The sequence below is a fragment of the Barbus barbus genome (assembly GCF_936440315.1).
Source record: "Barbus barbus genome assembly, chromosome: 9".
Lineage (NCBI taxonomy): Eukaryota > Metazoa > Chordata > Actinopteri > Cypriniformes > Cyprinidae > Barbus > Barbus barbus.
Window position 1 is genome coordinate 19,215,479 of NC_136737.1, and position 16,681 is coordinate 19,232,159.

The 16,681-nt window shown below is 33.1% G+C and overlaps 1 protein-coding gene across 2 annotated transcripts in view; it reads right to left on the bottom strand.

The window, feature by feature from the left end:
* LOC306875481 (signal transducer and activator of transcription 1-alpha/beta-like) overlaps positions 1–15,356 on the bottom strand; it is a 19,299-nt gene extending 3,943 nt beyond the window's left edge. Inside the window, exons 1-22 of one of the 2 annotated variants that reach the window (XR_013784750.1) lie at positions 15,172–15,324; positions 14,048–14,192; positions 12,840–12,990; positions 12,555–12,650; positions 12,226–12,315; positions 12,063–12,141; positions 7,363–7,454; positions 7,108–7,259; positions 5,873–6,031; positions 5,698–5,790; positions 5,539–5,598; positions 5,316–5,339; positions 5,131–5,218; positions 4,988–5,029; positions 4,140–4,223; positions 3,949–4,047; positions 2,273–2,408; positions 2,125–2,180; positions 1,918–2,009; positions 1,064–1,203; positions 682–870; positions 518–590 (exon numbers count right to left, since the gene is read on the bottom strand). Coding sequence is in view for 1 of the 2 variants with exons in the window: in XM_079426093.1 (XP_079282219.1) it covers positions 518–590; positions 682–870; positions 1,064–1,203; positions 1,918–2,009; positions 2,125–2,180; positions 2,273–2,408; positions 3,949–4,047; positions 4,140–4,223; positions 4,988–5,029; positions 5,131–5,218; positions 5,316–5,339; positions 5,539–5,598; positions 5,698–5,790; positions 5,873–6,031; positions 7,108–7,259; positions 7,363–7,454; positions 12,063–12,141; positions 12,226–12,315; positions 12,555–12,650; positions 12,840–12,990; positions 14,048–14,175 (2,123 nt within the window). In the remaining variant the exon portion in view is untranslated. Of the gene's footprint in view, positions 1–517; positions 591–681; positions 871–1,063; positions 1,204–1,917; positions 2,010–2,124; positions 2,181–2,272; positions 2,409–3,948; positions 4,048–4,139; positions 4,224–4,987; positions 5,030–5,130; positions 5,219–5,315; positions 5,340–5,538; positions 5,599–5,697; positions 5,791–5,872; positions 6,032–7,107; positions 7,260–7,362; positions 7,455–12,062; positions 12,142–12,225; positions 12,316–12,554; positions 12,651–12,839; positions 12,991–14,047; positions 14,193–15,171 lie in introns of both variants that reach the window. The other variant, XM_079426093.1, reaches the window with a different exon arrangement.
* Between the last annotated feature and the right edge of the window lie 1,325 nt (positions 15,357–16,681).

A 16,681-nucleotide genomic window follows, 5' to 3' on the forward strand; every position in this document is an offset into this window, starting at 1 on the left:
TTGCCAGGCGACGAGAATGATGCAAATTGGCCAATGCGAACGGCCAATGCGATTGCTGCGAACGCAGTATTATCAACCTCAAATTTGGAACACATTGTTTAGATTTATGGCATTGATTTTCATGCAGTTTTAGAGTAAAACACTTTTCGGAAAATATATATATTTCACATAAAATGTTAAAATTGTATGTTGTATATTTTCCATAATTAACTTCTTGAACTTTTTTAACTTTCACTTTCACAATTTTTTCGCTTTAGCAATAATCTGACAGGTTTCTTCTTTAAACAGAGGCCAAACGTAAGCACCAAAGCATTCAAGGTTTACAACAGTTTAAGTTGGAAATTTTCTTTTCAGGTCTATACAGGTAATACATGGATCATAACTATTCCATAAATATAATTTAATCCCTAAAATATCCTAAAATTACAAAATATTAAATAAAAAAACATTGAACTAAAATATAGAATATTCATTTGACCACTATGCAAGCAGCATCAGAGGGTTAACACTGACTTACATTTCAGAGATGGAGATGAGAGTGGTGCTGATGTAGCCCTCATGAAGCTTCTCCACATCCATTGGTTCTTGCTCTGGATAAACAAAAGGATATCTTTGTATATATACACATTTTATAATACATTTATTCATATTTTACATAGTTCGCAACTGTGTATTTCTTACTGTCGGTAGGTTTGGAGTAGTATTTTTTGAAGGCCTCGTCTTTGGGTATATTGGGATATAGGAAGCGCAGAGGGTTTTCTGGGACGTTATCAGCCGCCATCACGCGATAATTGCGAATGATGTCAGGAAGTGAGACGGCAGAGAGTTCCTTCTTCGTGTAGGGCTCCACAGAGCGAATCTGTGGCTCTTCTGAACAAACACAACACCATAACTAAGTAATGAGCATTGAATTTGCAAAACAGATTTGATTTGAAGCAAAAGTTTAAGCGATACCCACATCCAAATCAGCTGTTTTTTGACGTTTTGATATCAAGACCAGATACATTTGTTTTATTTAGTGCTTTATTGTTCCACAGTGTGTCAGAGTGAAGGAACGTCTCACCGTTTGCGTCATGTTCAACCCAGCTGAACGTGATGGCTCCATCACGGTTGCTCTCGCTGAAGCGCAACAGAAATGTCCCAGAAAATTTATCATGTAGCAGAACTTTAGTTCGGTCCTTGGTCACAAAGCCCATTATACAGCTGCGAAAGATAGACAGGGTTAAAGCAGAATTCCATTGTGCAAGTCTATTACTATAAACTATTTTTGGCATCTTTTTACACTGTTTTCATTTTTGTTCTTTTTCGACGTAACTACTTCAGCTTAATTTATTTTTACTTCAGTTTTAGTTTTTATTTATTTCTAGTTAGTAATTTTAGCGATTAAACAAACTTATTTCAGTTATTTGCCAAGGCAACATTAATAATTTTTTCAAGTGCAAAACAGTTTAAGACATGCTTTCTTGGGGTGTTAAATAATGGCGCAAATACCAGTTATTTAACGAGCGTAAACGTTAGTAAATATTGTTGCGTGATTCATATGAATACTCTTCTCCCATAAATTTTGCGTCTGAAAGGGAAACGCCTACAAATGCATATTCAATAAGGTCAGGTCAGGCATATTCAATAAGGTCTTTATTTTAGTTCGTAAAAGGGGCCTACTAAAGTTTTTTTTATTACTAAAGAATAAAAATGAAAGTTATTCATTTTAGTGCTATAGCTTAAACTTATTAAACTTACAAAAAAATTTTTAATAGTTTTTGTTGACCGCAATAACCCTGGTATTTGAAATGACAGCTGTTCAAAATGGTCAGACAGACCAAGGTGGTCCAAGTGATCAACCATCTAGACCAGCTAGAACCATATAAGATGTTGTTCCTAGCTGGATTTTCCTAATTCAAACATCTGGTTTCTTACCCATCATCCCACAGACTCAGCAGGTGTCTCTTTATTAAGTCCAAAATTCCTTCAATCCACAGCCAGAAGGTGAAGTTCTTTTCACTGCCAGACTATATCAAACACAAGTCTCAAATCAAATCACTTCTAAACAAACAGCGGGAACTTGGAAATTTCGACTTAATGTATAAACTGATCAGTAAAATAAAAAATCTTGTATAGGCCAACCTTGCAGAATTTATTCCAAGGAATCTGAGCTTCAGGATCCATCACCGCTTTAGGTCCTGTTGGCCCAAGTTTGAATGCTTGTGCATTTAGTTCATCTGTTCCAAGAGAATTAGTCGTGTTCAGTGTGAAGTAAGTGTATTGTACTTACCAAGGAGTTTGGTACCCAGCATGCTTAACTGTTCTTGATTAAGACCCCTTTTGGTGATGGAGGAGAACTGCCAGCTCAGCACCTCCGCTAGATGCCCCCACGTGGCTGAAGGAGGAGTCACGAAGAACGAAAGGTTCTGGAGACGAAACAATCACAGAAAATGGAAGTTCAAGGCAAGTCAGAACCTGTGGAAAAGCCTCCAGAAATCTATTTTGTGATGCATGTGGAGCTTATATCTAATACTAAACCATTAGTGTTGAGGAGGACGTACTTTTATTTTTATATTTTCACTTTATTTTAGATTGTTAAATGTGCTTTTGTCATTCTTATTAGTTCTTGTTCTTTTTCAAATATTTATCTATTTTAGGGGAAGTCGTGGCCTAATGGTTAGAGAGTCGGACTCGTAATCGAAAGGTTGCGAGTTCGAGCCCCCGGCCGGCAGGAATTGTAGGTGGGGGGAGGGAATGTCCAGCGCTCTCTCCACCCTCAATACCACGACTGAGGTGCCCTTGAGCAAGGCACCGAACCCCCAATTGCTCCCCGGGCGCCGCAGCATGGCTGCCCACTGCTCCGGGTGTGTGTTCACGGTGTGTGTGTGTGTGGATTTGTTCACTACTCACTGCTGTGTGTGTGCACTTGGATGGGTTAAACGCAGAGCACCAATTTCGAGTATGGGTCACCATACTTGACAATACGTCACGACTTTACTTTAGTTTAATTTATTATTATTTCAGTTTTAGTTTAAGTTTTTATTTACTTCCAGTTAACAATTTTATTGTTCAACTTAAACATTTTTTCTGGTGTTTGCCGAGACAACACTTCAAAAAATTTTAATCTAACACTTATATCTTTATTTTTCATTTTATTTCATTTTTTAGAAATTGTGTTATTTTTTTCATATTTATATTTGTTCTTTTCAAAACATTTCTATTTAGGTTTCATTTATGTTTATTTCCGTTACTTGCCATATCTAATTTATCATTTAGTTCAAGTTTTTCATCTAATATTTATATCTCCATAGTCATTTTGGTAAAATAATAAGTTTCTATGTGCTTTTGTCATTTTAATTTCTATTTATTTATGTATCATTATTATTATTATTATTATTTAAATATTACTATTTTGGTTTAATTAATTTTTGTTTTAGTTCAGGGTTTTTCCCCCACAGTTAGTCATTTTAGTGCTTTACTTTAAACTTGTGTTTATTTTGGTTTAATTTATTTAGTTTTAGTTCAGTTTTACTTTATTTCAGGTTAGTAATTTTAGTGTTTCGACTCAAACTTATTTCAGTTATCTGCTATTTCATAACTTTAGTATTTAAATTTTTAATTTTAGTAAAATTCTTAGTAATTGTATGTGCTTTTGTCTTTTTTTTTTATAAATATTACTACTTAAGCTTAATTTATTTTTGTTTTAGTTAAGGTTTTTGTTCCCAGTTAGCAATTTTAGTACTTTTAAAATTGTGTTTTTAAAACATTTGTATTTAGGTTTAATTAATTGTTACAGTTTTACTTTATTTCCAGTACATTTTGTGCTTCATCTTAAATATGTCAATCATTTACCAAGGCAACCTTTCTAATTTTTAAAGTTTATATTCTAAAATAAATTTTAAGTTGAATTTTAGTGTAATTTTCAGCCATATTATGTACGTAACAGTAGTGTTGAAGTGGACTTACCTTTGGCTCAGAAGTCAGCATGTTGTACCACATGATGGAGGCCCATCCACTGGGTAGCTGACTGACGTTGGAGATCACGACTATAGGCAGAGATGTATTCTGAAGATGGAGAGAGAGAAGAAAGTGGATGATGATCATGTTTTGGTGCTGTTTATGTTTTTAAACTCGCTTGTTCTGAAGAATCTTCTGACCTCAAAGTTCATGACCATTCCAGACCAGCAGAGCTCAGCCTCAAAGGTGATGGAGTGAAGTTCCTCCGTGACGATCAGAGGGCCCTGATGAATGTTTAAGAAAGAATTTAGCCATAAATGGCAGTTTGAGGTGTTGTTCTACCAAGTTTAAAGCTTGACTATGCAGAAGTTCAAAAGTGATGAAGAGGTAAACAAAGAGGGAATTGCATTTCTGCTTGTTTCTTACACAAAATGATTATATGACTTCAGAAGACTAGGAAAGTTATGGAGTTATGGACTACTTTCTTGATCATTTTTATGTGATTTCCAGAGGTTCTTTATGTTCCACATAAGAAAGAAAGTCATGCAGCTTTGGACCAACATCAGGGTGAGTAAATTATGACAGAATTTGCCAAATTTAATGACAAGAAACAAGAAATGTGTACTTCTATTCTGCAAGGATGCATTAAATTGATCAAAAGTGACAGTAATGACATTTATGTTACAAAAGATTTCTAAAAAATGTTGTTGCACTTTCTATTTATCAAACTATTCTGAAAAAAAACTATTTCCACAAAAATACTAAGCAGCACAACTGTTTTCAACATTGATATAATAATAATAAATGTTTCTTAAGCAGCAAATCAGTGTATTTGAATGATTGAATGACACTGAAGACTGAAATATTCAGCTTTGTATCACAGGAATAAATTACATTTTACAATATTCAAATAGAAAATACTTCTTTCAAATTGTAACTATTTCATAATATTACTGTTTTTTTTTTTTTTTTTTTTACTGTATTTTTATTAAATAAATGCAGCCTTGGTGAGCAGAAGAGACTTTTTTCAAAAACATTTTGAACTCACCTCACTTGTTCTGTTTCCAGTAACTTTCTTCTCTTTCAGTTGCTGGAAAGTAAAAACTATTTTGTTACTGTTACTTATTATTTGACTAAATTATGACTAAACTGGAGCTACGCTATAATTTGCTACTTTTCTTTTCAGTTTACCAGATGACGGAATTCTGCTGCCATCCCATTGGATTCCTCCATGTTCATCACCTTCATGGCCGTTCCCAAGATGTTAAACATGCGAAACCTAAAACAGGAGCATTACTACGTAAGTGGAATTTTCGTTTTTAGGGTAACTGTACCTTTAAAATAGTATCCGAATAAGGAAATTATGTAGGACACACCCTTTCCGTTTCTCAACGATATCCCTGAAAGGTGAAATGAGACATGTTAACACAATGAAATTAATCTTGAGTGTTTTTTCTGAATGTATGCTGCGCTAAAAATGCTAACCAGACGAGTGAATCATTAGTAATGTAAAAATAAACTGTATTTTACTAAACATGTACACTAAATGACTAAGTCCTCTATGATTTATGGTTGAGTCAGAGTGTGTAGAACACTTACTTGTCGAATTGCACCTTCACCCGAACAGTGTGGTTGAATTCCTGAAGTTTTATGAGTAGCCTGGAGCACAGAAATTGTGATTCATCATTCATCAAATGAACATTATCCAGCCTTTAATTCCAGAGAAATGCGAATCATCTGCTGTGTGTTTACAGTTACCGTAATTTGAGGGTGAACAGAACACCTGTCTTCAGCACTAAGGGTCTTTGCAGTTGGGTTGGCATGCATGGCTGTCTCTCGACTACCAAGGAGCTGAAAAAACACACAAATTAAAATGATTCATTGTCAGTGATGCTTTTCAGCAGTGGTGTGTCAAGCAGAGTAGGTTTCTTACTTCGTGATGAGATTTTTGAGGTTCAACATGATCCTGTCTTCCAGAGTGCTTTTGCTGAGGGTGATGGGATCCTTCTCATATGTCAATTTCTGCTCCAGCTCCAGAAGTTTCTTGAGATGCTGCCTAAGCTGAAGCAGAGATTCTCCTAGAGAAGTAAACCTGAGGGGAAAAACAAACACAACACAAAAATATGTGATTTAAACGTGATTTTGTAGAACCTAAGAGTTTGATTTAGGAAAATAAAAAAACAATATTTATATACTGTCAAAATATTTACTATTGGGAATATTTCTGTGTAGTTTTGCAAGCAGAAAAAAAATTGAAAAATTTGTGCGCAAAAAAGTCCATTGTCAATGGTGTTACAAAATTAGCAATATTTAGATACTGTCAATATATTTAATTTTATCAAATTTTGCAGGCAAAAAGTTCCATAAAATTGAGCAAAATTGTCACGAATTTACTATATTTCTGTTAAATTTTGCAAGCAGAAAGGGTCGCTAAAAGTTTGTTCGCAAAAAACAATCCATTAAATTTTGTCATTAGTGTATAGAAATGATCTATATTTATATACTGCCAATATAATTAATATCGTCAATATTTCTGTGATATGTCGCAAGTAGAAAATGTCTATAAAAAACCCATATAAATCCATATAAACAATCCTAGTCAATAGTCTAGCAAAATGATCAATATTTAAATATTGTGAAAATATTTATATACTGTCAATATTTCCGTAAAATTTTGCAGGTAGAAAAGGTTTATAAAATTTTGCAAACAAAAAAGGCCCAATGTTAACAGTGTAGTGAAATTATAACTATTTACATATTGCCAATATTTTGCAAGCAAAAAAGGTCTAAGAATCGAACAAAGCAGCTTTCTAACTTGAAACTGTGCAAAATCTTTCGATTCCAGATTGTGTGGATTCCTATAGAGAAGACTAGATTTGGCTAAAAATATGTAAACCATTGGTATTCGCAATCATCTGTACGAAAAAAATTATAAAAATACATTTTACAATACCAAAAATACAAAAATACAAACTTCAGAATTAAAATATTTATGAGCAATACCAATTAGCTTTGACATCTTGAAACTATTAAGATTGGTTGTCGTGACATGACATAAATGATATTCGGCCTTTGTTTCCTAGAGAATATAGGCTATTTTACAAATGCAAAAAAATATATATATATATTTTGTTTTGCTAGTATTAATTTGTGGATTGTGTTTGTTACCAGTTCTGCAGCTGGTCCAAGCAGACATTGGTTAGTCCACCGATGCAAGCCATCTGTTGACGGCGCCTCCATTCGGCCAGTTCTGTTGAGATTAGCTCAAAGACCACTGGATCCATATTGTTTAACACCTCTGACATCTGACCGATCACTTTCTACAGGGACACAAACAAACACAAACAAGGTTGAAAGTTACTACTTCGCTAACCAATTAGCATTACAGAACAGGAAAATGCGATGGATAACCAATGTTCTCACCTTTCTTGTGTCATCGAGTTTCATAAACATGGCACGGATATTCAGTCTCTCACGGTTCAGGTCTTCCTTTGAAATGGTCCCATTCAGTTCCTCTATTGAAAGCAAGTTTCGGTATTTGTCAAAAAACAAGAAAAAATAGCTAGTTCTGACCTAAAGTGTGGTGACATTTACCATTAAACTAATTTTCACAAGCAAAATGAGCAGTATTGATTTTTGGTATTTGTTGAAAAAATAGCTAGTTCTGGCTAAAGGTGCAGTCATGTTTACCGTTGTTTGGCGAATTTTCATGAGCACAATAAGCAATACTGAATTCTAGACAAAAAAAAATAGCTATTTCTGACTTCAGGTGCATCAGATTACCATCGTTTTGAGAATTTTCACAAAATAAGCAATACTGAATTTCTGTACTTTTAGATTAATTAGCTAGTTCTGACCTAAGATGCAGTAACACTTACCATTGCTAAATTTTCGCAAGTGAAAAAACGAGCAACACTGAGTTTCGGTACTTGCCGAAAAAAAATAGCTAGTTCTGACTTGCGTCACATTTACTGATGTTTGACAAGAGCGAAATAAGCAATACTGAGTTTCTATATTTTTGAAATACAGGGTTTCTGCAGGATTTTTAAGATCAAATTTAAGACTTTTTAAGACCTTTATTAAGACCTGCACAAATAAAATTAATACCATATGAGCGAGGTAGGGCAATGTCTATAGTACCATATTAAACTGTAAAATGACTGTAAAAAGCATAATTTACCATTCAGATACAAGTTTTCACAAATACAAAAAGTTTTGTAAAATGATAAACTTTACATTTCAGCCTTTAAACCATTTTTAAGAAAATGGATAAGAAAAAAGTATTAATAATATTGATTTTAACAGTTATTATCAATAAATTATTATATAAATTAAATAACATGAATTAGGGATCTGCGAAATTGGCAAACAATGATATCTTGATATTTTCTGGCATTTTATCGATAACGATAATTAGACGATATTTTGCTGAGTGTGTTATTGTGCTGATATCTTAAAGATTACCATGGACAGCTGACTCCTGATTTTTTTTTTTTTTGTTGATATTCTTCATATTCTGTGTGGTCAGTTCACAGCAGTGATATAAATTAACCTAATCCAAGATGTTTTATGGGCATTTTTACCTTTAAGCCATTTTTTCTAAAAGTGTGCATCATCTTTTGAGTCAATTCTTGCATTTGGGCTGTTACCAAGCAAATGAAATCAGTATCAACAATGTATCTTTGCAATGCATCTGAAGTGGCATTTAGATGTATTTACACACTGTTTAATGCAGCTCAGAGGGACATAGAATGCTAAGCTGCATTTACAAATGCATAAATGATGTTTTGATATTTGAAACGTAAAACGTTGAAAACTGATATTTGAAATTATTTTAAAAAATGAAGATACTTTAAATGTGAAATTAAAACGGCCAGTAGGTGGCAGCAAGTCACCATTAATAAGTGAATCATTGTGATTGAACCGAATCATTTAAACGTTTGATTCATTCAGGAACGAATCACCGTCATGGAAACAGCGCTGTGGCTGTGTTTGGAATTATTTTTGTTGTAGACATAGAGAAAAAGCAGGAAATGCGGTGTCTAAAACGTAAGTCTCTTAATATTAACTTCTTGTTTATTGAACTGTTGCATAAAATCAAAATCACATTTGTAATCATGCTGATTTTTTGAGAAAAAAAGTCACTCTTCGTGTGATATTAACTATATGAAATGATATAAATATAGGCTATACATTTTCTGCCCCCATATCTTAAATTATGTGATGATTCTAAATGTATTTTAATAGCCTGAATCGTGCAGTGAAACTCATACGCGCACTAGTTTAACCTGTTATCTGATTCACTCTCTGCCAGAGATGGGTAGTAACGAGTTACATTTACTTCGTTACATTTACTTGAGTACATTTTTTGAGTAACTAATACTTTTAGAGTATATTTTAAAATGGGTACTTTTACTCTTACTCAAGTATATTTTTAGAGAAAAAACGGTACTTTTACTTCGTTACTGTGGGCGTCTCTCCTCTCGTTACTGTATCTTAATGCAATACAAGTTAAAAATGCTTCAGTTTATTCCAAACGCGCCGTCTACTTTTCTCTGGGCAATGAACGATGCCCATTCGCGAATGATTCATTCTTTTGAGTCGATTCTGTTTAAAGGCTTTATCAACCCAGTTGGCAAACCAGTGAAACGATTCGCGAATCAGTTTGAATGATTCGTTCAGTTCCCTGCCGCACGCGCTGAGTCTCTGAAGCGGTTCTCACTCAGATAACAGAAAGTTTAAGAACATCAAGAGCGCTGAGGACGTGGCTTTGGATCTACAGTCAGTTGAAAGCAAATCTGCAAAGGCTTGTTTGCTAGAGCTATATGAAGATCTTTTATTAGATGAACACCGCGTGTGCTGTCTACTTGTTCCACAGGTATAGGCCACGATACCACTATGACATTACCAGTTTGTTGTACATGTAACGTACCTTACATTAAATACAATGTATAATTTATACATTAAATAAGCTGTCACAGAGTATGAAATGAACACCCGCGGCGCAGCGGCGCGCGGCCTGTTCTAGACACAATTAATATTCATATTTTTACAATATTTACTCTTGCAAAAATATAGGCTACATTTGTTTACATTTTGCAGAACAGAAGATCCGTCAATATGCATTTGTTTCGTTATGTTCAGAGCAGTCATGTGAGGCGTTTTCAGAGGTTTCAGTGTCAGAGGTTATAGGATAATACATAATTAATTGACTTTCCAATATAATTGAATTCAGTGATGCAAATCAACATGATTTCTGAAGGATTATGTGACTCTGAAGACTGGGGTAAAGGCTGATGAAAATTCAGATTTGCATCACTGAAATAAATTACATAAAAAAAAAAAAAAATAAATAAATAAATAAATAAAAAAAAAAATAAATAAAAAAAAAAAAAATATATATATATATATATATATATATATTGAACGGCAGTGTGTGTGTGTGTGTATACACATACACATTACATAAATGTAATCTATATATCTAAATAAAAATAGACTATATTCAGTACATATATGATCCAAAGTAACTAGTAACTAACTACTTGAGTAGTTTTTTTATCCAATACTTTTTTACTCTTACTCAAGTAACTATTCAGACTATTACTTTTACTTGAGTAAATATTTCTAGAAGTACTTTTACTTTTACTTGAGTACAGTTTTTGAGTACTCTACCCACCTCTGCTCTCTGCCAGCAGGTGTCGTGTTTGACTGAAATAAAGGTTTCCCGGTAAAGGCAGTACACAAAACAGCGCAGCACCGGACTTTGAACTTGCAGCGCTCATGTTTATTTCGTGAAATCATAGCCTTTTGAAGTTTAATCGTCATATTCAGCCATATCGCAATTCTGGTCTTTACGTCTCCAAATTTAAGACCTATTGAAATCATAATTAAGACTTTCTTGTCGAATTTAAGGCATTCAATTTGATGCAACTAAATTTAAGACTTTTTAAGACCCCGTGGAAACCCTGAAATAAATAGCTAGTTCTGGCCATAGACGTATCAAATTTACTGTCATTTGACAAATTTTCGAAAGCGAAATAAGCAATACTAAGTTTCAATACTTGCCAAAAAACTAGCTAGTTCTGACTTAAGGTGAGGTGACATTTAGCATTGTTCAACAAATTTTCACAAGCGAAATAAGTAATAATGAACTTCAGTACTTGATGAAAAAATAGCTACTTCTGAATTACGGTGCAACACATTATCATTGTTTGGTGAATTTTTATGACAGTAAGCAATACTGATTTTCTATACTTTTCGAATAATTAGCTAGTTCTGAACTAAGATACGGTTAAACGTGACGTTGCTAAATTTTCGCAAGTGAAAAAAAGAAAAAAAAATTTATAAATTTTCGCAAGTGAAATAAGCAACAAGTTTCAGTACTTGCCGAAAAAAATTGCTAGTTCTTGAGTTGCGTCACATTTACTGACGTGTCAAATTTACTGTCATTTGACAAATTTTCGAGAGCAAAATAAGCAATAATGAGTTTCTCTATTTTTCAAATAAAAAGCTATTTACTGTCATTTGACGAATTTTCAGTGAAATAAGCAATACTTAGTTTCAGTACTTGCCGAAAAAAAAATTGCTAGTTCTGATTTAAGATGAGGTGACATTTACCATTGTTCAACTAATTTGCACAAGTTTTATCCGTTGTTTGGCAAATTTTCACAAGTGTATTTCAGTACCTGACAAAAAGTTACTTCTGACTTGAGGTGCGTCATATTAGCTAGTTTGGTGAATTTTCACAAAATAAGCAATACTGAGTTTCTATAGCCTACTTTTTGAATAATTTGCTAGTTCTGACACTTACCATTGTTACGTTTTTGCAAGTAAAATAAGCAATAATGAGTTTCGGTACTTTGGTTCTGACATAAGGTACATCACATTTACCAATGTTTGACAAATTTTCAAAGTAAGCGAAATAAGTAATAATGAGTTTCTATACTTTTATATAATAAATAGCTAATTCTGACCGAAGATGCAGTCACACTTACTGTTGTTCAATGAATTTTCGCGAGCGAAATAAGCAATACATAAATTTAGCAGAAATGTCAGTAATGTGACTACATTTAATAAGTTGTTTTTTGACTACAAAGTAAGGCTTTTTTAAATCCTGTTACCTCTGCTCTGTAGAGTTTTGCTCTTGAAGTCGTATTCGTCTTGCTGGTCTTCTAGATTTTTGATAGTCTGCTCTGTGTCCTGAAGGGAAATTAGAAAAATATGTTTTACACAACTTTTCTATGAGAATTAGACATAGATTGCGATAGTTTTTGTGTACATCACCTGTACTTTCATCTTTATGTCTTTCACCCTTCCATCCATTTCTCGATGTTTCTCCACGATCATGTCATTTTGGGTGCTTTCGGTTCGATTCTGTGATGAAATACTAATTATTAACTTCATGTCATTATGTGGAAAAAGAGCAGCTTGGACAATATTGCGAAATATCTCTTTTTTTTGTTTTACAGATAAAAAGAAAGTCATGTGAATGTGTGATAAATTGTTTGTGGTTGAACTATTATCTCAAAATTATTTAGATAAAGATTTAAATGTATATTCAATTTCACGGTTTGGTGTTGGAAATCAGTGGTTGTCGTTTATTAATTCCTGACCTCTGACACTTGTGCAGCGGCCAGAATCTTCCTTTCCTCGCTAAGGTTCCTACTGATGATCATCGCCATGGAAACAGGATCGTCTTGGAAGAGGCTCTGAAACACAAGGTTCGTGTTAACTCAGGATCTCAGTCGTTTGCATGTTGCAACTTTTTTCTGATTTGTTTTTGAGGTTTTCTTTTTTCTGTTGAAGTTTTTTTCTGATCTGATTATTGCCTAATGATTCTGAGGCTGTGACACAAATACTAAAAGGAAATGATTGTGTAGCCAGTTGCAGACTGGCACCTGCAAGTTCCTCTTGATCTTGCGGATGTTGTGCTGGTTCAGGAAGTCTTTCTCCATCGCGAAGCGGCTGTGTTGGTGATCCAACTGGGTCAAAAGATCATGAAACCTCACGGTGGCCAGAGACTCGTTCTCCACATTTGCAACATGATCCCTTTAAGAGAACAAAGAACAGATGATTCACACCAAATGAAGCTGAAACTGGTTTGAATTCTATTTTTAACATAATGCCTCTTTTATCAATAAAAATGCCAATAAAAATGCACTAACTATTTGCTTATGTTACAATGATTCTTATTTGTCTTATTGAACAACTAATACTGCAGAATTAGTTTTTCTGTTGCCCTATCTAGCTCTGGACAACCCATGATGCAGTTTATATGATGTTACCGCAGGTTAATTGTGTGCAGAACATTGTTTTTAATGGAAGATGTCATATTTTAAGTAATTCATCTGAAGTTTGTTTATTAACATCATGTGATCTCAACATTTGAGGCCTTATGTACAATAAACAGTACTTTTGCTGTTTTGGTAAAGAGTAAATGTCTTTGCCTGTAAAAATAAAATTATAATTATATACAATTTAAAATGTAATACAAATATAATTTATAATATAATATTTGTATTATAATATTTTTCTGTTTTAATATTAATATTATAATTACTTTTAATCATATTTTTTGCACATTTTTATACAATTTTAATTTATATTAACATTAGTAATAATTAAAATGTTACAATTATTACAATTGACAGTAATATTAAGAACTTTAATTAATCGTTTTAATTAATTAATCTTTAGAAATATTTATGCACCTTAAAAAGTGTTCATTAATATTTATAAATATTATTTTAACATTAATATTAATATTCCAATTGCATTTAAACTTAATGCACATTAAAAATATTAAGTTTCATAGTTTAATTATAGTTATTTACATGAATTACCTTTTAAAAAAATATGCACCTTATATAATTATAATAAGTTAATATTAATATTCCAGTTACCCTTCAAAATATTAATGCACATTTAAAAATATTTCTTTACCATTTTCATATTTTAATGATATATTAATTATTTAAATTAATATTAACTTTTGAACTTCATAATAAAGACTAAGAATCAACAGGTTGCTTAGTTTAGCATTATTATAATTGCAAAAGGTTATGTGTTTGACATAGTTGTAAAGATATAAAATGGTGGTCTGCACCAGTCGTGGCTTTCTATCCAGCTGCTGAGGTACTGCCGGATGGCCATTGGAAAGCTGTCATCGTACAGTTGGTCGACCTGTTCCAAAAACTTTGAATCCAGTTGTTGAAGCTCCAACCACTGACTCATTTCTGCAACTCTGTGCGCTGAGAGTTAAAATACATGACGACAAACAAGCCACAGTGAAGACTTTTTTTTTTTTATACAAAAATCACATTAAAAGCAGATTTCAACACAGCAAAGCATTTCTCAGCAAGATCCAAGATAATGATCTTGAATAAATGGCTCATGACATCTTGAGGTTTTTTTTGTGTGGTGTGTTTTTCTAGCATAGTAGATGCTTGAACATTTTTTAAAACTTTTTTTCGTTTAACTCATTTTGTGTAATCTGTTAAGTAAATTGAATATTATTATTATTATTTTTAAAATGCACAAATTTTCTTGTATGGCAAAGTCTGTAGTGAATGTGGGTGTTTTGTGCTTTAAGACAACGAGATATTTCAAATATTTCATTTTTACATTATTATTGTTATGAAAATGTTTTCATACTTTGTTCACAGTAGGCATAATTATAACAGAATATGAATATGCATGCTGTAAACATTGTACAAGCCAAATATGATACTTTTATTAACACATAACATAAGCAGAAACGACAATTGCTGTAATTGAACATTAGTAGTAGCAGAGTGTACATCTTTATTTTTAATGCTTAAAAACAATGTACGTGTGCATTGTCCACATGTGTAAGGAAGGGTTTTTTTTGTATAAATATATGTTAAGTCTTTATATAAATACAATCTTTCTGTCTGAATTAGAACCGATCAGTAATAATAATGCTGCTATAATGATCGATGTTGTTGTTATTAGATATAACAGAATTCATGAACACATGATATTGTTTTGGCTGCATTCATAAGGGCCACATGTAAACTGCAGAAGAGATTATATAAAGGCCTTTTATGTTTTTCCATTGCATTCCTACTAGTAAAAACCCTCTGATAACAGCATGTGAAATCTAATGATTGCATGTTTTCTTTAGAAGGATAATATAAAAACTTCCAGGAAAATTTAACGCAGAAAAAAAATGGACGCGGAAATTAAAGTTGTGGTAACGTTACTCACCCCCAAACGTTATTGAATCCGGTTAAAGTAGGAATCCACGGATATATATAATCTGTCTTCCACAGCAGCGGTTATTGTCGATTTATTATTTATTTCCCAGTAGATTTCCGACGACTCCTGAGTGTGTGTGTTTGAGCGACAGCTGGGTGAACCAATCAGCGAGCCGCATTGTGTTTGTTACGTATGCAGTAGCCAATCAGCGCGTCCGGGCGTCTTTTATGACGCAAGTGGGAATTTTGGGCAAGACGTTGTAAAGCAGCCCACGTGATTTATAAGAAACTGAAAGTCTGAAACTGCGTAGTAGACTAGAGAAAAGTGCTTATTTCATCACCGCGTAAAAACTGTGGGAGAAATGCATGTTATGATCTCTTTTTTTAATTTGTTATAAGAAACTAATTTGTTTTATGCCATCATTTTACTCTTGAGTGACAGGCCTATAGGAATACATGTGGATATTGGGTCAATTAAGGTGAAGACGCATTAATTTACAACTGGAAAATCTGACTTACTGATTGCATTGTGTATTATTGCAAGTAATGCATTTTGTCCTGCCTTTTAAATATTAGCAAGCATTTTTGATTGGTTATTTTGTTTGCATTTTATTTTATATACTACATTTTAAAAAATACAGTGCAGCTATCGTGTATAGTTGGGACAGCAAATAAATACTTTTTTTACGTCTTTAAATTTATTTGCTGTCCTAACTATGCACAATATATGGTTAGTAGTTGCACTGTATTTTTTATGATGCATATATATATATATATATATATATACATATCCACACACACATATGTATGTATATATAAGTTAAAATGCAAAAGCCTCTAAGTGGCGTCTGAAATTCTTTTAAATAAACATTTTTATCAGGCTCCTATATTTATGTTTTGTTATTTCACTTTAATTACATAGAAAATGACCTATGCATTGCCATTAGGATAAATTTACTGAACCTAAACATAGCCTGTTAAAAATGCTCATTTTAAATAAAAATTTCAGATGGCACTTATAGGCTTTTGCATCTGAACTCTTCATATACATATACACACACACACACACACACTCATATATATCTATACACACAACGTCTAATATATACAACTGTTACTATTGAATCACACAGCTAAATGATATGCAAAAACCTTTTTGAAAAAATCAAATAAATACATTTCTAAGTGCACTCATTGTCCTGGGGACAGACTTCTACTGTTGTAGCCCCATGGGGCCTCCACCCACTGGGCAGCCCTCCAGAAAACTAAATGACAGAAGAGAGGCTTCAGCTTCCATGGAATATGGGCTTGTTGCTTTTGAGGGCCATAGTGTGCTCCACATGCTTGGAATGGTGTCAGTGGTGTCACTCTGTTAAGGGTTATGAAGGGACAACACGGAAGAAGTGCTTTAAGGACACACAAAAACAACTCAAGAGACATCAATAACAGACATTTTACTTGGTAAATCGGATCAAAACTACATGATTTTGAACCATAGAATCTATACAATTAGTTCCATG